Source organism: Sturnira hondurensis, unplaced genomic scaffold (genome assembly GCF_014824575.4).
Source record: "Sturnira hondurensis isolate 20B ecotype Veracruz unplaced genomic scaffold, ASM1482457v3 Scaffold0002597, whole genome shotgun sequence".
Classification (NCBI taxonomy): Eukaryota; Metazoa; Chordata; class Mammalia; order Chiroptera; family Phyllostomidae; genus Sturnira; species Sturnira hondurensis.
The window spans coordinates 2,370,388-2,392,783 of NW_028075228.1; the positions used below are offsets into that span (position 1 = coordinate 2,370,388).

The 22,396-nt window shown below is 57.2% G+C and overlaps 1 protein-coding gene across 1 annotated transcript in view; it reads right to left on the bottom strand.

Annotated features, from left to right (window-relative positions):
• JPH3 (junctophilin 3) overlaps positions 1 to 22,396 on the bottom strand; it is a 97,260-nt gene that overhangs the window by 5,445 nt on the left and 69,419 nt on the right. Inside the window, exon 3 of the mRNA XM_037040219.1 lies at positions 453 to 577. Coding sequence (XP_036896114.1) covers positions 453 to 577 — 125 coding nt within the window. The remainder of the gene's footprint in view (positions 1 to 452; positions 578 to 22,396) is intronic.

The following is a 22,396-nucleotide window of genomic DNA, read 5'->3' on the forward strand; positions in this document are numbered from 1 at the left end:
GGCATGCACCACTGTCTACACTTAAATACTGATGAGTCACGATCAAATAAAACTAATGACGCTGGTTCTCGGCCACACTAGTCACAGTACTCACATGGCCAGTAGCTGCCTCAGTGGGCAGAGCAGCTAGAATAGTTTGTGCAACATAGAAAGTTCTAGAATAACACTGAGGGAAGGGGAGGGAGACAGACATTCTACGTCATGGGAAGCAGGAGAGAGATGCTCGGAAACACGTGTGCACAGGGACATGGCCCTGGAGGCAGGGAGGAATACTGAAACCACACGCGCTGACACGTGTCTCTGAGGGAGGCATGTGCCAAGGCCCCTTGCAGGGACACACGCCATCACAAAGGAGGGTGAACACGAAGTGAGATGGCAATGGGCAGAACCTACTGAAACACGGCCTTGGAGGGCACCTCGCTGCCCCTCCCCGACGTCACACCCCAACTCACCATTTTCCCTGTGCTGGAAGGAAGGTGAGAACTCTTTGGCAGTGATCCTGGCAATCCGTGCTTCCTCCTGGGCCTTCTGGGCCGCAGTGAGGGCTGCCTCGGCCTTGGCCCGGGAGTGGGAGGTCCTGGGTGGGGAGAGACAGGGAGGGCAGTGAAGGCACAGGAAGCAGAGAGGTCCGGGCGGCCGCTGGTCCCCACAGTGGGTTCGGCCAGGACAGGATGCTGGGTGCCCTGTACCCTCAGACCTCCAGAGGTCTCGAACGTCGAACGTCACTGGGCACCAGCCAGGCCAGACCGACCACCAGCGCCTTTGGGCACGGGCAGACCACAACCTGTGAGGCACTGGGGTCCCAGATGGAAGTTAGGCCTTAAAGGGGAGACTTTGTCCTGGACAAAGCTCCAGGTCCTGTGGCAAGGAGTGTGCCTCCTGCCCCGTGTTGTGTGCACCGACTAAAGGCCGGGACCCATGGCTGACCTGTCTCTGAGTCTCTAGGGGTGAGCAGGTGCTCAGTCAACGCTGACCTGACAGGAAATGCACAGCTTGGGGGGCAGTTACACCCCACTGCACCCAAGGGGGTGGCCCACTGGCCCACTGGGCTCTTGAGCAGAGACAGAGAGAGTGATGGCAGGGCCAGTCGGCTCCCAGCAGCAGGTCAGGCCAAGGGTGTACAGAACCAAATGCTCCCCCAGCCCCAGGCATGGGTCCGGCCCAGGGAGGCTGTGGCCAGTCCTGCTGGGGGCCCTGTTGCTGTTGCAGGATTCTCCAAACACATCCAGTGGTCTGGTATCCTGTGCCCAGGCAGCCCCGTCAGGTGTGAACTGGGCCTCTCTCATCCCAGCAAATGACACAGCCACCCTCTAAGCTCTGCCCTGAGAAGGAAGCACAGGTGAGCGAGAGCTGGGGGAGATCCTGGGAGACCAGAGCTGAGACTGCAGCTGGTCCTTGGCCCCCACGGCTTGGCCCCCTTTGCACTCAGGCACCCCACATGCACAGGCCAGGCTGGGCGTCCCCTCAGCCATCAACTGGCACCTTCTGGAAGCTGCTGTCACCGACCCGCCTGTGGAAGAGACAGGCTTAGAGTTTAAGAAGCTTCTCCAAGTCCGCCTGAAATACGGTCCAGACGCTGAGAGAAAGCAAGTCTGTTCCCCATCAACCCTGCTCAGAGATAAGGCCTAACTCCCACCAGCATCTTTTTTCTTTTTTAGATTTTATTTATTATTTGTAGAGAGAGGGGAAGGGAAGGAGAAAGAGAGGGAGAGAAACATCAAGGTGTGGTTGCTGCTCACATGCCCCCTACCAGGGACCTGGCCCACGACCCAGACGTGTGCCCTGACTGGGAATCGAACCACCCACCACCATCTTAACGTGAGTGGGGCATCACTCGGAGCACCAGCACAGCCCCTCCTCCGAGGAGCCGAGAGGCCGAGCGAAAGTCCCACGTGTCTGTGCCCCATTTCTCCTGTGGTCTCATGATGTCCAAGACACCACCGACCTCATTTCTGTCGGGGGGCATGTGAGATCCCCACACACAGGCTGGGGTAGGGGGGCATCATCAGAATGGGTTTGTTCTCATGTCAACAAACATTCTAAACACGCTGCCTCAAGTGGGACAGCCGGCGACGTCCCCCACCAGGATGGATCCAGTGACGGGGCCAGCAGTCAGCTCAACGTGGCGGCCCTGAAACTTGTAGCCCAGGGGTCCTGGGACTCGGACTCGGGCCCTGGGGTGTGGGCGGCCCCCCTTGCCCTGCGCCTCTCCCCAGCTAGGCCCACATGAGACACCCCTCCCTTTATAACACCAGGCTGGACTGGGTGCCCAAGGCAGGATCATGCCATGGGTCCCTATGTCTCACTTGCCTCGTGTCCTGGCTCCAGAGGGCACTGCTTTCCAACACCCAGGAAACCGAGGCACAGTGACCAAAAAAATGGCCTGCCCCTCAGAGGTCTCCCTACAAGGCCCCTCTGGGCAGACTGACCTTCCCGACACCCAAGCTCCTCACAGGCTGCTGGCCTGACCAAGGGGCCCGCGCTCCTCATGAGTGACAAGTTTTTTCACAATTCTGCCACACTAGGAACAACTGTACTAGAAGAAAACAAATGTACATGACATACACACAGTAAGTCAGAGCACGAACACGTGTCCAGGAAACGAAGGGAGCTGCCGAGGACGCCCGTGCGGCAGTCTCCAGGGTTCCGGTTACCGTGCCTCCCCGGCACACCCACGTCCGCCTGCCGCACCGGTGCCCGGCCACGGACCTCGGAGACGGAGAAGCCTGAAGAAAAACCTCTGCTAAAGTACAGCATTGAGGAGATCCTCCCCTTCGCGGAGCTTTCCTCCGAGAAACTGAGAAAAGATGACTGTCATTTGAGAGAGCTGCAGCCCAATGTCCCTTGAGAGCACAAGCTGAGAAGCACCACCTTCTAGAAGGCTCCTTTGGAACCCTTGGTTGTAATTACAACAGAAGGAGGGCAGGGGCCTCATGGAGACAAAGTCCTTAATGAAGCACTAATGATCAATGTCTCAGTTGTATCAGTAATAAATCAATTAGGTAAATCATTACTGCAGCCTTTAGCCCATCTCCACCACAGGCTCCTGAGCAACCTCCCACCTGAGGTCAGAGTGTTCCAGTCCTGCAGTCCCTGAAGGTCACAGCCACAAGTTCATGAACAATTTAGAGTGGAAGAGGTGCATCTGTATCTCGAAAGCCATCAACTCCTCATGTGAGAAACTCGAGTGGAAGCAAGAGGCCTCAGTGGTCCCAGGCCCCATCTGGGGTGGGAGTGTGATGGAGGGGAAAGGATGGGGTGGGGATGGCAGGCAGAGCAGCTCCCTCCACTTCTCCGGCTCCTGTCCTGGGCTGAGACCCAGTGAGCGGACAGCTGGGGCAGCAGAGCCACCCGACCCGGAGACCCGGAGGCTGGCAGAGGCCCTGAACAGCCCCCTGGAGGGACTCTGAACTGGGGGCCTTTGCATGGGTCCACATGTCCTCTGAAATTGTCTCAAACTGCTCTACACGCCTCCCTCCTACCCAGAGGCGGAGGGTTCACGGCTTCCATCAGATTCCGTGAGGCCCTGGGGCACCCCAAAGCTGAGATGACCACAGCGTGAACACCACTGGTCTGGTGGAGAGAAGCGCAGCACGGGCCTGGGGCCCGCACTGCCTGAGGTGCGGTTTCGGCCCAACCCCGGCAGCAGCCTGCCCCCGTGCGCACCTCCACTGGAATGCTGTGGAGGTGTGCTCAGAACTTGCCATGGGCTGGTTTTTTTATTTTGTTTTTGGTGGTAACGGTTTTATTGAGATATGACTCACGTACTATACAATCCTCCACTTAAAATTCAGTAGTTTTTAGCATGTGTATTCACAGTTCTGCAACCATCACCACACGTCCAGAACATTTTCGCCCCCCGAGAACCCTGTTCCCTTTCCCAGGCACCCCCACCCTGCCCATTTTCCCCAACACCTTCCCACCAGCCCCAGGCAACCTCCAGGCTCTTCCTGTGTCAGTAAATTTGCCTATTCTGGACATACCATGCCCAACTAGGGCTTTTTCCCCCAAGGTTTTCTTTTTCCTTTCTTTAAAAAAGTTGAGGTGTAATTCACATGACATAAAGGAAACCATTTAGAAGCGTCAGTTCAGGGGCATCTAGCACATTCAGAGTGTTGTACAGCTACCATCTCTACCTAGTTATAGAACATTTCTGTCACCCCAAAAAGGAGACCTGAACCCATTCGCACCTACGTCCCCAGCCCCCAGGGGGGTTCTGAGTGACAACTCAGCACCTCCCATCACCATGGCTGGGGTTCGACTGCACTTGGCTGCTGTGTGGAACACTGGGGCCTCCCCCCAACTGGCTGAGTGCCCTAATCCCAGGGACCTGGGGTAATTAGCTGACCAAGGAGTGTCACAGCCAACCAGATGCACGTCCCCAAAGCCCTGTGTCTGGCTGGGACCCATGCAGGTGACGTCCACCCTGAACCACCCACACACTTGGTCCATCAAGTCTGGGCCGGGCCTGGTTCTTAGCGTCACACAATGCACTCATGTCAGATGATGGGCTGCTGAAAAGTAAGTATGTTTTAGGGGCTGTGAACCAAGCAATGGAGACAGTGAGTGGCCGGGCGGTCAGGGGAGAGGGCATGGGGGCCTCCCCAAACTGGTGGGAGACTCCATGAGTGAAGAGGCTTCAGGGGTGGGGGATTTGGAAAGGCAGAGGAGGGGGAACAGGCTAGGGACAGGGAGGACCAGGCTTATTCATGTCTCTAGTCATGCTCATCATTCCAGCATTTACTTACCTTGTACTCTGTCACCTTCCAACAAGGGCAGGCAGACTAATGAACCCATAACAGAATAACGTTAGGTCCCAAGGAAATGAGGGAAGTGGACAGAGGCAGGAAGCCAGAGGTGAGAGTAACAGAGTGTGTGCCCTGGGCCTGGAGCCACCAAGGGGCGTGAGTTCCCAGGAGGCCCAGGCAAGCAGGGAACAGCATCCCTGAAGATCAGGGTGCACATCAGCCCAAATCACAGCTGCGACCCAGGAGAGGGCAGCCACACCAGGCCCGGGCCCTGGGGAAGTCTCACTCAGCCTCACAGCTTTCCTTGGGGCTCCTCGTCAAGACCCTCAATGCAGGCAGCTGGGGCCACGCAAAGGGAGATCAGTGGAAATGAATGGAAGAGCCTGGTGACCCTGCAGACCAGCACTCAGGGCTGGAACTGGGCCCAGCACAGCTCTGCGGAGATTCCTCCTTGAAGTTGAGCTTGGATGGCTCGGGGGCAGGCATCCCCCGGCCAAGAACGTGAGACGGAGCATCCTTGGCTGCCTGCTAACAGCAGATCTCCGCGTCCTTAACAGTCACTGTTGCCGACCGTGACAGATGCCGATGAAGAGAGAACCGGAACAAGGCTCTGGACGACGGGATGGGACTGACCACCTGCAGAGAGGGCATGGCAGGGACACGGCCCGACTGAAGAGGGAAAGGCAGGGTGGGCCACCTCGGGGCAGAGTGAGTGCCTGCCAGGTGCAGGGGAAAGGGGAGCTACGGATGGCTGTTGAAAAGCAGCAGTTCGACGCTTCGGAGGGACCGTGTGCACCGAAGTCCACGGCTGAGCACAGCACGCTGGACTGGACCAGGTTGCTCACAGGATCAAGTGAGAAGGAAACGTGAGATCTTTGTGTGCTTTCAAGTAGCAAGTTTGATGGTTCCTCACTTGGAGGAATAACACGAACTTTTGTTTATTATACCAGTGCTCACTCACAGAACTCAGCTTAAATCCCCCCCAAGTCGGGCTAATGGGACGCCACCCCAAAGCATTCTGCATGCGTGCATTCTACCAGCACGCCTGCAGACACCTGCGTAGGAGCATCTGGCCCCCTGTCCTTGCAGGACGTGTGTAGCTAGGTGACCGCAGCCTTGGGAGGAGGTAGGCGGTGGGACACATCAAGAAGGTCGAGCAAAGATCATTCTTTCACTGTACAGGCTTCTGTTTTGTCCCGAACCCTTGGAAATAAAAGCCATGCCCTCTGGCCTGGCTGACTCTCCGTGAAGCAGGTCTGCTCCGGGGAGGGCCCACGGAGCATGGCAGCCTTGGGCAGCCGCGGCTCCGCCCGACGGGTCCCGGATGCTGCCCCTCCTCAGAGCCAGCGTGGCGAGTATGCCAGGATCTTCCACCCCTCAGGTCCCGTGGCCCTGCCCTCACAGCGCCCACGGACCCACCCTTGCTGGGCACCTGCCGTGAACGTCCCCCAAGACCATGCACTCCCGGACAGGAAGGCACGGGCCTCCCCGCCTGCTCCGAGCTCCTCCAACACACAGGACACGTGAGGGAATGGGAACATCCTGAAGGGGCCACTACTGGTTCCCCGGCTTCGCTTAGTAAACACCTCAAACATTAATTCTGTAACATCTTACATGTAGTCGCATATATATGTTCACACCTGCATAAAAAAGAATATGCTGTGCCAACCCTAAAACAACATTAAATCAAGACGAATGCATTTAATAGAGAAAACCCCCCCAGTACATCGCAAAGGTTAATTTCATGAGACTTTCAGGACTCGGGCCAGCAGCCAGGCTCCTGGATGGGTAACAGCTGGGCTGGGCCGGGGAGCAGGACCCCTCCGGCTGGCACCTCTGGGGCAGGGCGAGACAGACTCTGAGCTCCAGGGGCCCCCGTGTTGCTGGCCTCTCCGGGCTCCATCTGGATCACGTTCTTCCCCCTGCCCCCGGGGGATCACGCCCTGCACCCCACCCGCACCCTGCTCCACAGCCAGCGGGGATGCCAGAGAAGTGGCTGTGAAGACCACACCGGGCTCCCGTGCTGCTGCGGACCAGCGGGCGGGCAGGGGCCAGGCTTCTTCAACTCGGGAGGCCAGCCCTTGTAGGCAGCTCAGGGGACGGATCTGCAACCTCAAAGGGCTACGGGGAAGTCCAGGTCACAGACACACAAGATGAGGGGCAGGTGGGGCATGGGGTGACCTGCCCATGTCCCCACAGGTCCACCCTTAGCGCCTGTACTGTACAGAAAGGTGTCTCTCCAAACTTTGTCCTGGAACCTGGGAATGTGACCTTAACTTGGAAATAGCATCTTTCGGGGTGTGATAAAACCCTGCTGGTCTGGCTGTTCCGTATCCAACTCAGCAAGTCAGGGGCAGGGCCTGGGAATTGGCTGCTGGTGGTCCGGGGTGGTCAGTCTGAGAACCTTTGCACATGGTGGGAGATTCTATAAATTCTGTGCCCTGCTCATCGCCTGCTGCTTACTGTTCTACTGCATTTGTTCCTGGAGGGACAGCCCCGCCCTCCAGCCCCTCTGTACTCGGGCTGGACACCAGGTGAGCCAGCTCAGCCGTCCCTGCTCCGGCCCCTGCCCCCAGAATGAGGGTGTGCCTGCCCCAGCGCTGCCCCACTCTGTCTGCAGAGGAGTGGGGCAGGGGACCTGCTGGTGGGTCTCCAGCCTCGCCACCCCCTCTGCCGCGTTTGGACCTGGATTTTCTTCCTGTGCCCGGCTCCTGGTTCTCCTCCAACCAGAGTCGACTTCTCGAGGGCAGGTCTGCAGGACATCGAGGTCGGTCACGCTCTACCTTGGGCCCCACGGGGCAAAGCCCCTGGGTACCCAGCTGACAGCAGTGCTGGTGACCAAGGGACTGAAAGGGACCTGGGGGTTTTCTGAGATCACCCCTCCCGCCCATTCAGCACTTGTGGAGCACCTGCTGTGTGTGCACTGCAGCCCCAGAGCCACAGACAGGCGGAGCAGACAAGGAAGCACAGCAGAGAAGATGGGGTACAGCAGAGCGGCCATGGGGTGCAGGGGTGGGGCTCGCCCTCACTGGCCCTCAACCTGACCTATCCGAGCAGACACACTTGCCTGGGGTCAGAGGTCCCCCACTCTCTGCAGCAGGACACCTGGCATTGTTCTTCAAGCATTCACCTTGACCTCCATCACAACCCTAACACAGGCACAGGGAGTATCACTCCTCTGACAATTGAGGAAACTGAGGCACAGAAACCTGGGCTTCCATATTCCATTGGTGGTTTGGCCTAGCTGATAACCCAAGTTCTCTTCCAGCTCAGAAAAGTGCCAGGAGTCCAGGAGAAAGTGACTGGTCCCAAGAGTGAATGACTCAGGGCATTGTCCTCCCCAGCCATTTGCTTTGGGGTAAATGTGTCTCCCCCCACCCCCCGCCCCGGTTCACCAGAACCTGTTAACAAGGCCTTATCTGGAATGGTACAGATGTAATTAGTTCAGATAAGGTCATACTGCATGTGGGTGGGCCCTAAACCCGGTGACAGGAGTTCCTGTAACAGCAGGGGAGACGGGGACACACAGGGAAGAGGCCATGTGAAGGCACGGAGACCGGGGTGCGTAAGCCCGGGGCACCTGGAGCCCCCACCTCCTGGGGCTCACCTCATCCTCCTTCCCAGCAGCCTTTGATACCTCAGAAGTGACCCAGGACAGGTCACACGGGAGATGTCCTCCGGTCCTCATAATCGCCACCTCTTCCCTCTGTTTTGGTAACAGCTTTGTTGAGGTTTACTCATATAATACACAATCCACCCTCTTACAATTCGGTGGGTTTTAGTGCATTCACAGAGATGTGCAACCATCACCACTACCTAATTCTAGAACATTTCCAAACCCTGTACTGCCCTGACCGGTGCAGCTCAGTGGGCTGGGCGTTGTCCTACAAACTGAAAGGTCACCAGTTTCGTTCCCAGTCAGGGCACGTGCCTGGGTTGGAGATCAGGTCCCTGGTTGTGGACAAGCAAGAGACAACCAACCAGTGTTTCTCTCGAACATCGACATTTCTCCCCCTCACTTCCCCTCTTTCTAAAAATCAAAAATCCTTAAAAAAATAAATAAAAAAGAAACTCTGTACCCACTAAAAGAAACTCACTGCCATTCTTCTTCCGTCTTGGCAACCACCAACCTACTTCCTGTCTCTAAGGGTTGAATCTGGCTTCTCTCACTGAGCGTCATGTTTCTGGGGTGCAGCCTCTGTGTCGTGGAGGCTGGTGCTTTTCAGGGCTGAGCACTAGTCCGTAGCACGGCTTTCCCACGGTATGAACACACCCCGTGTGGCTTACCCAGTCACTCACTGGCGGACACTCGGCAGCTCCCACATTCTAGCGATTGTCAATTGTGCGCTGTGAATACGGGTGAACGTGCCTCTGTGTGAATGTGTATTTGCTCCTTCTCCCTTTTCTTCTCTTTTCCCCCTTTTTTGGCTCCTTCTCCCCTCCTCCCGATCTTCTCTCCTTGTTCCTCCCTTCCTCCTGCCACCCAATGCTTCCTCCTTTTCCTTCCCCTACTTGGCCCCAAGAGCCACACAGTCGCCAAGCCAGGGCGGGTGGCTCCACCCCTGGGTGCCGCGGGTGTCGGCTGGCTGCACCCAGACCCTCTGTTCTGAGATGAAATGACCCTGAGCTGTCATCCTCTGGTCTGGGTGCCCGATGGCTGGCTGGGGCGGGGGGGTTAGGGTTTCTGCTGAGGAGCTGGATCCCTCATTCCTGCCAGGGGACACGCCAGCTCCCTCCGTGGGGGAGGGAGGGCAGGCCCAGCCTCGGGTGGGAGCTAGGGCTGAGTCCCCATCCTCGGCCAGGTCCTAGTTCCAGGTGTGGGCAAGGCCATGCTCCCCCCGGAAGTTCTGTCACAGGGTCCTTCCTGCCTCTTCCAGGTCCTGGGGGCTCCAGGTGTCCCTGGGCTTGTGGCTGCATCACTCTAAGGCTGTCTTCCCGCAGACCCTCCCCTGTGTGTCTGCAGCTCTTTTCCCATCTCTTACAAGGACACCTGTCACCGGATTCAGGGCCTTCCTCACCCAGGATCATCACATCTCCAGGTCCTTCGCACTCCATTCCGCCTGCAAAAACCCTTTTTCCAAGCAAGGTTGTGCTCCCAGGCTCCCAGGGGATGTGTCTGTTGGGGGCCTGGCTGGGTAGCTGGAGAGGGAGGCAGGACCGGCGCCTGCCCAATGCAGAATATTTCCATTCTAACTGTCAGAGTGCAAGGCCGCTGCCCACTGGCAGGAGGGCAGTGCCAGGCCTTCTATGTCCCCTCCACCCCACACAGGGCCTGTGGAAGGACAGGCGTCTTCAGGGTAGTATAGACAACTGTAGTTTCCTTGAAGAAAAGCTGATATCTCAGAGCCAGAATTTGGGGAAACACAAGTGCGGGAATTATATGCCCACATGTTGGGTCAGGTGGGGCATCTCCTGACCCAACATGCCCCACCTGCCCCTCATCTTGTGTGTCTGTGACCTGGACTTCTCTGTAGCCCTTTGAGGTTGCAGATCCGTCCCCTGAGCTGCCTACAAGGGCTGGCCTCCCGAGTTGAAGAAGCCTGGCCCCTGCCCACCCTTATTCCCATCACCTTATGTCACATGGGCCTCAACCCTCCCTACCGTAGGCAGCAGGCCAAGCCAGTTAGCCTTTGTCTCTGCATCATTAAATACGTGCTAAGGAGCCGCCGTCCAGCCTGAGCTACTGTCTCAATACAGGACCGATACAGCACGGGGCTGTGATAAGGCCTGTTATGCAAGTAAACGAGCAAAGGGCTCACTTACAGAAAGTCACACCCACTTGGCTCCCCACTGATGGGGCTGAGAACCAGCTCATCAGCTCCAGCCTGGGCAGCCATGACACAGCCAACACTTCTGGCCGCCTGCCAGGCTCCTGCACTGTCTCGAGTGATCTCCTGACCCGACAGCCACTGGGTCTGACCGCCCACCCTCTGTGTGCTCAGGCCCCTCATACACACTCTCCACTCGCCCTGACCCCATGAAGTCGGTGAGGCCCTCTCTTGCAGGTGAGAAAATGTGGGGCCTGAGAGGTTGAGAGACTTGCCTGGGGTTCCCAGGGCAAGATGGAAGAGTCCAGGATGCACTGGGCAGGTCGGGGACAGACAGATTTCTGCATTGTAATGAAAGGTGCACTATTGTTGAATAGAAACTCGTCCCGTCCCGGTGTCTCCGTGTGGCTCCCATCAATCAGCCTGCTAGGCTCCTTGATTCGGGATCCAGCCCACCCCACCCCTACCAGTCTGTCCCTCACTGTCCACATCTTCTCAGCCATGGAGGGGAAATGGGCTGGACATGGGCAGAAAATGGGCAGGAAATGGATGGACTGTGCAGTCGAGGCTCTTCCCTGGGAGAGCTGCCGACCAGAGTATGCTGACAGACAGGTGACCCAGCCAAGAGAGTGAGGCTGATGACACAGGACAGGAGCACTGCTGGGGATCAAATCTCCATATGACATTTCACAGATGAGAAAACCAGGGTCCACAAAAATGAAGGGACACACCAGCAACACACCCAGAGTAAGCGGAGTTGGGGGTCTCAGACCCCAGGGGCCCTGGGCCCCCATGTGAGGCACGCAAGTGGGCTCTGACAGCTTCTAAGAGGCAGAGTGGAATTTCTTCCCACTTTAAAAATGTGTTGTGTTTCCCCCCTCACTCCTGGAAGATCTTTATGCATCTCAAAGGATACACGTGTGTGTCATGGGCTGAATTGTGTCCCCGAACTGCATAGGTTGAAGTCCTCATCCCTGGTACCTGTGTACGTGACCTTATTTGGAAGTAAGGTCTTCACAGAGGTCATGAGGCTAAAATGTGGCCTTTAGGGTGGGCTCAAACCCACTTACAAGAAGAGGGACTAGGACCCAGACACACACAGAGGGAAGGACAGGGGAGGAGGCCACCGTCCACTGGTCACAGAGAGAGGCCTCAGGCAGAACAAGGCTGTGGGCACCTGCATCTCCAACCCGCAGCCTGTAGAACCGGGAGAGAAAGCTCAAGCTCTGCCTGAGCAGCCTGACGCAGTGTTTGTTGCCGCTCTCCACAGGCTCCTCTGGTTCTCGGCCTCTCTTCCTCACTGGCCACTGCTCATGCAGAGCTCATACCCTGGCTGTTGGTTCCAGCCGGTGGCTCAGGGATGCTCCCACTAAACCAAATTCCAAGGCAAAGGGAAAAAACCTCTCGCCCTGCCTCCAAATCCAGCCCTGCTTCCAGACCACGTGTCACAGACAGGGAGACAGCCCAGCCCAGAGCAAGTTGTTCCTCCTCTGCTGCAGTTGCCAAGGCAACCCTGCCTCCTGGGGGAGGGACCCACAACCAGGGCTGGGTGTGCAGCAGGCCTCCGATCCCTCTCAGCCAGGGCCCAGGGCATGACCCAGCCCTGGAGGCCAGGCCCACGGGTCAGTCCCCGCAGGACTAGGGCCCCTCTCTTCTGGATTTAGGATCACCAGGTCCTTCAGCCCAGCATCAGCCAGCAGAGGGCTCAACCCACAGGGGAATTAGTGTTGTTCCTATTTCACAGATGAGGAGACTTAGGCTTGGAGAAGCTGGAAGCCAGCTTCTGAACCCAGTCTCCCTGCTCTGCACATCTGCCTGTGAGGTGCGGCAAGCTGCCCATCTCCTCCGGGGGCCAAAACCTCATCTCCCGGGACCCCTGACGAGGATGCCAGGGACAACCAGCCTGTGCTTCCTCCTCCTCCCTGCTCGGCCTCCCTGCCCGCCCCTCCAGCCAGCCCTGCCCCCTTGCTGCCTTATGAAATGTATTTTGGTAAACAGGCTGCCAGTCCCACTCAGCTTGGGCCCAGTGCTTCTTTCTGAACGAGGGGCTGCACCTTTCACACACCCTGTGCCTTCCTCCCCGGGAGTCCATGCTCTCACGAGTCATCTACAAGCAGGCGGACCCTCTCCAGGCTGGGCTGTGAGAGGAAGGGCTCAGGGCTGGTGCGGGGGAGGCAGGGATGCTGGCAGGGAGCTGAGGGTGTTAAGTTGAGCGCGGCCCCAGCCTTGCCCCTCATGGGGAGCCAAGGCCCGCAGCATCACCTGGGAAAGCAGGTTTGCAGGCCCTGCCTGGCCTGCAGAACCAGAGCCTGCTTTTAACGAGGAATTTGTATGCTTGGCAAAGTTTCGGAAGGACCAGCTGATGGCACAGGAGAGCTCGGACTCCTACTCCTTACTTCTCACATTCTGCCTGGGGCGCCCCCTCAGGGTTCCAGAACCACGCACTACAGGGAAGACACACTGAGAGTCCCTGGGAACCTGCCAGGGCACAAAGAGGTCAAGGGGCTTGTCCCACACAAACCCAGCTCGGCAAAGGCCAAGGTGGGATGTGACACTGCCCCCAAGTCCAGGGTTTGGGCCATCCTGATTTAGGGTGTACCAGAAAGGTGTGGACTTCCCTGGGAGGCCCAGCCCTTTACCTGTGGAGAGACCTGGGATGGTCACCAGGCCCCAGGGGCCTCGGTTTTCCAATCTGTAAAATGGAACCACCTCAAGGATTAACTGAAACAGCATAAGCCATTTTTCCTCTGTATAGGCTCAGCACAAAGCAAATGCGGGCGGATCTGGAAGCTGTGTTCTTGCGGGCCTGGACGGCGGTCCTTGCCCATCAGTGGGGAAGGGGCGTTGTAGGTGCCTGAGCCAGACCTGTTCCCTCCCTAGGATGGGGGGGTGCTCCTCCCCCAGGGCCCTTCCCTGCTGCCCTCATGTGACTCAGACAGGATTTTCCCCAGGTGTCCCTTGGCCCCCACAACCAAGCTAAGAGGGAGCAGACCCCTGGCAGGATCAGTGCTGATCCGGGCACCGGCCTGCAGCCACAGCTGCAGTGCAGACAGTCCCCTGCCCTCCGTGGGCCTGCTGCTACGGGTCAGGCACCGGGAGGGTCGGGGGGTTAGGAGGAGATGCTGCGTTCAGAGCAGGCAGAGGGGCCCTGACCATTCTGGGGTAGAGTCCTGGGTGCTGTCCCTCCATTTGCAAGTGGAACATCCCTTCTTGGCACAGCCCTGAGGCTGCTTCATCTCAGGAACCCAATGGACGGGGATGCCTTGGAAATGAGCTTAACATTCACGCCAGAGGTGCCATGGCCCCTCCTGAGCACACACCACTCATCAATCACTGCATTCTTTCCAGGGGCTCTGGCCACAGCCTGGGAGCCCTCTGTGTTTCGGCCACCTGACCCGCCCATTGGAATCCACCGACAAGCTGCAAGCTGGGTGCCTGCTACTCATTTCTGTATCAGCACCAGCTCGTGGAGAACCCTAAGCCAGTCTGATGATCACAAAAATGCCATGAACACAGGATAGATACCATCCAAGGGGACTGCTTGCTCCACCTGTGCCTGACCCCAACCAGACTGGGCTGCACCTGCCAGAGGAGGTCCAGGGCTCACCTGTGCTGCCCATGGTTAGGTCCCTAAACCTGCAGCACCTACGGCGCTGGGGGCATCCAGAATGCAGATCCTCCGGCCCTCCAACCCTGCTGAGTCAGGAAGGCCAGACGTCTGCCCGAACTAGCCCTCCAGGGGCCGCTAACGCACACAGGCCGGTGCCCCAGACAGGCCTGCGTGGTCCAGCCCTGATCAGGCTGAAGCTGGGCCATGGGAAGAGGCGAGGCTCAGGCCTTCTTTGAGAGAAAGCATACAAAATGCCTGCATGGGCGTGTTGTTGAAGCTGGAAGACTGTGCTTCATTGGTCCCTGGGATCTACCTCTGGGGGAGGGAGGCCCAGCCTGGGGGCGGAGGTGGGGGATGCTCAGGGCATGGGGTCAGCAATGCTGCAGCAACATGCGGGGGGGNCATGGATGGGGGCTATTCCGATCTGGGGGGGGTGTGAAGGTGAGTCATCAGGTTAATTTAGTTTTGTACCAGACTGGGTCACATCACTGAAAACGAAGCCCTCCTCTGAAGGCTGCTCCTTCCCAGACCCAGGAGAGACGGTGACACACGCACAGGAAAGAGCGGCCTTCTCAGTGCCAACCCGGTCCCAGCGTACCTCCCAGGTAGGCCTGGGGGCTCCGCCCAGGCCGGGGCTGCCACAGACAGCAGCGTGCTGGCAAGACACCCCTGCACACCTTGGGGCTATCGTCTCAGGGCCCGGCTTTGCTCCCCACGGGGAACGTGCACCCGGCCTCCCCGAGCGCTCCCTGCCGGCACTCGTGCACGGGGGTTCATAAGAGGGGCGTCTCCTGCCGTCAGTCACTCCCACCAAGTCCTTACACTGTTACGGGCAGCACGCAAACTGCCTGGGAAGACCCATCAGGCAGACAGGCGGAGGTCCTTAGGCATGTCCTCAACTCACAGTGGCCTTCCCCACCTCTCCAACATCTGGGTGCCAGGGTCAGGGGTCTCACACGCTCTGGGGCCAACTGTGCGAGCCCCCATCTCTCCCTCTGCCGACAGCTGGTAGTCACGGAAGGCCAAGCGCCCACCCTCAAGCTCCTCCAGCAGCACAAGAAGGCTGAACCCCCAATATCCATGCAGGGCCAATCCACTGTGCTTCGGCTCCAGGTGGCAGGAGGGGACACTGAGACCAGAGCCAGGAAAGGCCTGGGCGTTAGGTCACACGGCAAATTTCCTGCAGTTCCACAAGGTGTCAGACCCTGTGCAAGTACCAGGGACACAGGAGGAGGAAAGACCCTTCACCTGCCCCCGGAGGCTCAGAGGGCAAACAGGCATCAACTAGAAACAGTTACAATGAGTGATGCAGAGAGAAAGACTGCTGAGAACGCATTCCCAGGGCCTCACACCTGGTCAGGGAGGGCTTCCTGAAGGAGGTGACAATGAGCTATATTTGAAGGACTAGCAAGAGTGGTAAAAGTCAGTGCAAGAGGCTGGATGGGGCATGCAGAGGTCTGGAGTGGAATGAGGGGCATGGTGCACCCAAGGGCCCAAGTAGAGAAAGGAGCTGGGGCAGGAGGTGGATCACAGAGGCCTCGTTTATTCCAACGAGGGGCTCTGAAGGGTCGTGGGCAGGACAGGACCAGCTTGAGGGGTGTGCTGAGAGGAGCCCTGCCAGAACACGTTCGGACGCTGCCCCAGTCACAGAACTGACTGATCACGTCCCTCTACAGTGTACGTGACATCTTCGCATCCACCGCCTGAGCCGATCTGTATGAGTAAGGCAGGGGATTGGCAGGATTTTAAAAAATTCATTAAAGTCAAAAAAAGAATTCAAAGCCAAACGGCATACAATGAAAGTAAAGTCTCCTGGTGCAGTTGTTCTAACAGGGTTTTCTACCAGAGCCAGGACACGAGGGAAGAAGGCTGACTCCCACCCAAGTCCCTGGAGGGGGGGGTGTGTGGGTCATTTGGCCAGACCTAGTTTCAACGTCAAAGACGAGCAGGTCACACAGCAGAGCTGCCTGAAAAGCTGGAAAACATTCTAGATCAAATCGAAACAAGCGGCCTCTTCCTCCTTCCCTAGCCCCATTTCTTCTCCTATTAAAAAATCTTCAAAGAGAAAAAAAAAGGCCAAAGTAATGAAAGAAGTGGTGGCGGGTGCACCAGCGGGCTCCAGCCAGGCTGACTCACGAAGGCAGCCAGAAACAGATGGGGGTCAAGGAGGCGCCACACGGAGGGATGTCAGCCACCAGCACGTGGCACCAAGCCTGGTGACGAACCAGGGCTGAGGCTTGGGACTGGGGGTTGGAAAGGTCAGGGGAGGGGTAGATCTGAGGTCAGGAGCTGCCTCCGCCCACACGATGAGTGTCCAGGGGTTAGGCAACAATGACCACAGACTGGGGGCTTAAAACAGCAGAAATTCTCACACAGGCCTGGAGTCTGGGGGCTCCCCTCCCTCTGCCAGTGGAAGGTCTATCCCAGGCCTCTCTCCCAGCTCTGCTGTCGCTGGAGGTCTCCGGCGCACCTGGGCTGGGGACCGAGTCCCTCCAGCCCCGTCTCCGTCTCTACATGCCCTCTCCTGTCTGTGTGTCTCCGTGACTTTCCCCTTCTCTTCTCTTAAAGGACACTGTCATTAGATTTATGACTATCCTCATGCAGGAGGGTCTCACCTCAAAGTCCTCACCTTAATTACATCTGCGACTGCGAAAAAGGGCCCTATTTCCAAATAAGGCCACAGTGTGAGGTTCTGGCTGGATTTTTCTCTTGGGGGCCACCATTCACCTACTGTGGAGTATTAATGCTCCATTTCTCCGTGACCTTCAATCCCAGGCCCCATGTCACTTCCGGAAAGCCGTCCTGACTCCCATCCACCCCCGCCACGAGCATTCCAGGCTCCGCAGACTGGCGTCATGACGCAGGAAGCTGTGATGGGGCTCCACGTGCTGGCATCCAGACCCCCACTCACAGCTGCTTCGTCTGGAGCTGGCCACGCCTCTTGGAGCCTCGGTTTCCTTAACTGTAGAATGGGCACAGTAATGAGGCTCCTCACAGTGTCTCTGTAAAGAGTCACGAGACAGCACACAGTCCTGGGGTTCTCCGGTGATATTTTGTGAGTTTTTTTTCCCAGCAGCTTTATTGCCCTATAAGTTATGTATTATACCATTTTCCCATTTATATGGTACAGTTCAGCGGGTTTTCATGTGTTTGGAGTTGTGCAACCAGCACCAACTCTGACTTTATAACACTTTCATCACCCTCGAAAGAAGCCTCATGCCCACTGGCAGTCGCTCCCCATCCCTCCCAGCTCCGGTTGACCGCAGTCTGCCTTGTGTTTTGTTGTTTTGTTCAGTGTTGCTCTCCAGGAAGAATCAAGGAGCCGAGGGCTGGCAGGGGAGAGGCTCAGGCAGTGGTGTTTGAATCTGTGTCAGTGGGCGGGGGAGGGGTGGGCAGTGGGTGTGCAGAGAAAGGCGGGACGGGTGACCCCCTGGGGCAGGACTATCAGGCACCGCCTCCGCTCCCCCACCACGCCCAGGCCACCTTTGAACTCCTTTCATGATGGAGCTCTCTTTTGAGTTAAAAGACACTCTTTGCTGTAAAATCTGACAAAACTCTAGAAAAACACACTCCCAGAATGCAACAGAAAACAGGGGAATGGAGAAAATTTGTCCCCGAACACAAACATCCACAGCACTGCTTACGCACTGCAGCCCACCAGCCCCAAGCTGGGAGAGCAGGTCTGGTGGGCTCAGTGGTGGGACAGAGGGTGGGACAGCTGGGCTGGACACAGGCAGGCACCAGGGCCTCAAAGCACAGGGCAGGGCCTGCCCCAAGGGGCTGAAAGCTCTGAGGAACACGGGTCTGGACACAGCTTTGGAATGAACAGTGAGCATGACCACGCTTGGGCAGGGTCACGGGCCCCGTAGCCTGAGAGGCAAGGAAGGACTGGCCAGGAAGAGACAGCTCCAAAATGAAGGGACAGCAAATGCAAAGGCCCAGGTCCAAGCAAGGGAGCCAGACATTAGGGGACTGAGGGAGGTGAGAATGTGACCAGAGGTGGGGTGAGCCGAGGCATCTTCCTACAGGGAAGGATGAGGGCACTGGAAACAGCCGAGAGACACTGGGTTTAAAACCTTCCGCTGTCACACACAGCCATGGGGATACAAAACACGGCATGGGGTCAAAGAGCACAAAAGCAGGACCCAGGGCATGGACAACGGTGTGGGCATTGCCTGAGGGAGTGGGGGGCTGGGTGGAGGCAGACCAAGTCGGGGAGACTGGGACAACTGTAATAGCACAAACAATACACTGTAATTAACAAAACTTCCCCCGTCTGGCTATTGTGGCTGGATATTCTCTTCTAAAAAATATGCAAATGCAATATGGCTTCTTGAAAAAATTCTTTAAATAAAAAGTGTGGAGAATGAATATAAAATTCCCCTTTCAACACTGTCCTCATCTTTTCAACATCCCACAGATAACAACCCTTAATTCTAGTGGATTCTCTTCCAGCTATTTCTCTATGGGCTTATAGGCATACACATCTCATTTTTGAAATATAAATGAGGTCATCCTCTACATATTTTTTCCTACGACTTGTTTTTGCCTTTGATTTGCCATAGGTTTCTCTGCTTGTGAGCTCAGCAAGGCACCGCTTACTGTTTTTCCCGCCTGCATAGAGTATCACACTAAAAACCCAACACAAGTGTTAGCATACCGCACTGTCCTGCCTCTTGCCTTTCCTGTTGAGTTTTGTTTTTTAAACTAACACTACATCTCGGAGGGTGTTTCACATCAGCAAACACGGGAGCTTTCTGGTTCCTTTCAGTGAATTTTGTACTGAAATACCCAAGAGCCTGCCCCTACCGAGGGGCACGCAGGCTGTTTTCCACTTTCTGCTTTTACAAGTTACGGTCCAGCGATACCCTGGAGCATTGGACATTTTACACACAAGTCTCTCTTCAGGACACATCTCCAGAGGTGCAGTTGCTAAGTCAACAGTGCAGTTTAAATGTTCCCACAGTCTGAACTTTGATAGAGATGATCACTTTGCTGTCCAGAGGAGTAGTACAGAGAGGGCCATCTCCCGACATCCTCTCCAGTTCAGCGGGTTATTAGTTTGTTACCCTCCCCGAGCTTACAGGTGACGCGTCCTGTACTATCTCTCTGTGATTCCGGCCTGCTCTTTGGCTGTTAGGAGTGAGGTGGGTTTTTCCCTGGCTGATGCACAGGAATGCTCCCAGAGAAGCTCTGGGAGGCTGCCCCTGCCGCCCCCCCATTTCACAGCTGAGAAAACTGAGGCCTCTGGAGGCAAAGCCCTGTGTCTGGTGTGTTCACTGTCTCCAGCTGGAAGCCCAGCTGTCACCTGAGCCAGGCTGGCCCAGAGAAATGACCCTGTTAGGCTCTGGGCTGGCTTGTTTTGGGGGTGGGGTGGAGAGGGGCACATCCTGGTTGCCATGGCAACCCACAAGCTCCTGCTCATTAGAAACTGGAGTCTCCTAAAGAGTTGATTTCCCAAACCATTTTTCCCTCCTCCTGCCTCTCCTCCCCTCTGGGCTACAGTCTATGTTTAGACTGAGCACCCCCTTTCTCCTCCCTCACCCCACACCCCAAGCCCCCGCACACCGGGAATAGCAGGCAAGCAGCCCCCCACAATTAGCCTACATACCCACTGAACAAGTGCCAAGACCGCTAATAAGGGTGCTGCATTTCCACCCAGCTCAGGCCGGTGCACAGGCTGCGCCTGCCTGTGAGCGCCCCCGTGGCTGGCCTGGACAGGGTTGGTGGGTAGGATCGGGGGACCAGAACAGACAGGATGGGAGGCCTGGTGCCAGGGCAAGGGCAGATCCTGAATGCAGGATAAGCCTAATCAAGCCCAGGGTACTGTCTTTCTCAGGAGCAAAAAGGTCGGGCTGGGTCATATTTACTTAAATCCAGTCAGGGAAGCTGGCATCCATGTCTCTTTAGTTTGCCTACTCAATGCCCTGCTTGAAATGTAATTTTTGAAATAACTCAGTTACATTCAGTTAAAACAGGAGCCAGTCTGCCCACAAAGTCTGGACTGGGCCCAGGGCCACCAGAATCCCCTCCAAACAGGCCTGCCACCCCCAAGGCCAGTAGACAGGCAACCAGGAGGGCGACCGACCCACCAGCCAGGACGCACTGGCATTGGAACAGGGAGGGACTAGAGGCCCCTCCACATTGCTCACCAGATGGGCTGTGACCCTGTCTGTTAGTCGGGGTGGGCCATGCTGTAGGCCCCGACCCTCCAGGCCCCCAGGTCCCCGCCAGGGCTGAGGTCAATGGTAAAACACGAGATCAGTCCTCACCTTGGGATAACAAAAGGGCGGCCTGCCCGGAGGCCAGTGTGTGGCCGAGAACCTGTCTGTCTGTGGGAGCCAAGGCTCTAAGACCCCTGCACCTGTCCCATGGGACTTCACTTACTCAGCAGTTTCAAAGCTACAATGGTTTGGAATGTCAGGATGGGAACACTGGGTATCAAACCCAAGTGCAGGGCCCTCTTGGGGGTGGGCCCGGGGGGTGGGTGGGGGGTGCAGCACTGTCCACACAGCTTCCTGACTGCCGCTGCTGCCCTCTGCCTCCTGACACAGGGAAGGTCCCTCCATCCCTGACAAATGCCACTTCCTCTGGGAAGTCCTTCCTGTTCCCACCTCTGCCCACCCTCCTTTACAAGCTCCCAGAGCCCTGCAAAAGCAGGGAGCTGTGTGCCGTGCACCAGGGTGGGCCCCATCCAGGCATCTGTTGCATTGAGGAGGCAATGTATTTTTGCGGTTCTCCAGCGTCATCCGTCTCCTCCCCACTGGCTCTTCAGGGGTGAGGCTGACGGCCCCATTAGCCGTGCATGGTGCGCTGTGGGTGCTCAGGAGGCAGGTGTCTGATGGAGAGAAGGACAGACAGCCCAAGCAAAGTGCAGAAGGACTGAGAGGAGGCTGCCAGGGGACGGGGCCGCCGGCATGGTCAGACCCTTGCCCGTGGCCCACCCTCGTGGGTCCTTGACCCTGGCACAGTGCTGTACACACAGCAAAATCAACATGCGTTTGTTGATAGAATAAATGAAATAAGGCCAGGCCAGGCCCTAGGGGACCTTGGATAGCAAGCAGGGATGTTAATCGGGGGCCATTCTCCATGCTCCCAGGCCTGCTGGAGAGCCTTCCACTGGTTAACTTGGTGCAGATTACAGGTTGGCTTCCCCCGGGATGTTAGTTGCAGGATAAATAAAGGAAAAGGCCATTTCTAAGAGGAGCCATCTTTCTAGAAGATTCGGCCCAGGCCGCCATCCCTGCTGCGGGGCACTCATGGGTTGGAATGTTAGCTGCTGCTACTACTGTTCACCCTCTGGGCCAGTTCAGCCCCTCCTCACAGCCCGCCATCCCTTCTGCTCTTGTGCAGTGGAGGCCGGTCTCTGCAGGCCTCGGACTCCCAGGACCCACTACAGAAAGTTCCTTCCTCCATGTTTCTGGCCGTGGAACGGGCTGAGATGCTCTGGGGCAGAAGGAAAGGAGACAACCTCCTGGACACAGCCCCAGCCAAGTGGGCTGGCCCAGAGGCCCCGATGGCTGGAGATGACCAGCTGGAGTCCTCAGGCAGGCAGAGATGTGGCTTCAAGTGTGGACAACCCAGCCTGGGCTCCACACTCAGCTGGACACCCACTGTGTGACACTGGCATCGTCCTCTAGTCTCTCTGAGTCCTTAAATGTAAAATGGGGGCGGGGCCCAGACAGTCAGCACACACAAGGCCTTCCACAGGGCGGGCACCAGGGAGGTGCCCTGGGAATGTTAGCTGCTGCTGCTACTACTCTGGCTACAACCAACATTCTTCTTTCCTCTGCCCGGACCGGCTTGGCTCCCCATTCCCCTCGGGGCCAGACAGGTCTCACACAGCACGCCATTCGTTCCGGCTATCCGTGGGAGCCAGGCCTGGAGCAGCACCACTGAGGCAGGACGCAGCTCTCGCTGCCGGCCGAGGGCCCCCAATGCCCTGTACTTCCTGTGCAGTACGCATCGGAGCGCCTGGTGCTAGGGTCACCCCACTTCACAGAAGAGGACACTGAGGCACAGCACGAAGGACGTCCTGCAATCTGCCCAAGCTGATAGGCAAGGGGCCAAGGGGTGACAGGGTCCCAGAGCACCTAAAAGTGACCAAGTCTCTCCTTGATTCAGGCCCTCCCGAGTCAGGCATGGAGGAGATGAGACACCCAGTCTGGGCTCTCAGCCCCACCCAGCAGACAGGCTTAGAGATCAAAAATCCCTCACCGACTGTCAGGCATGACTGGGTTTCCTGCTGGGGGTCAGGGGGACCAGGGCCT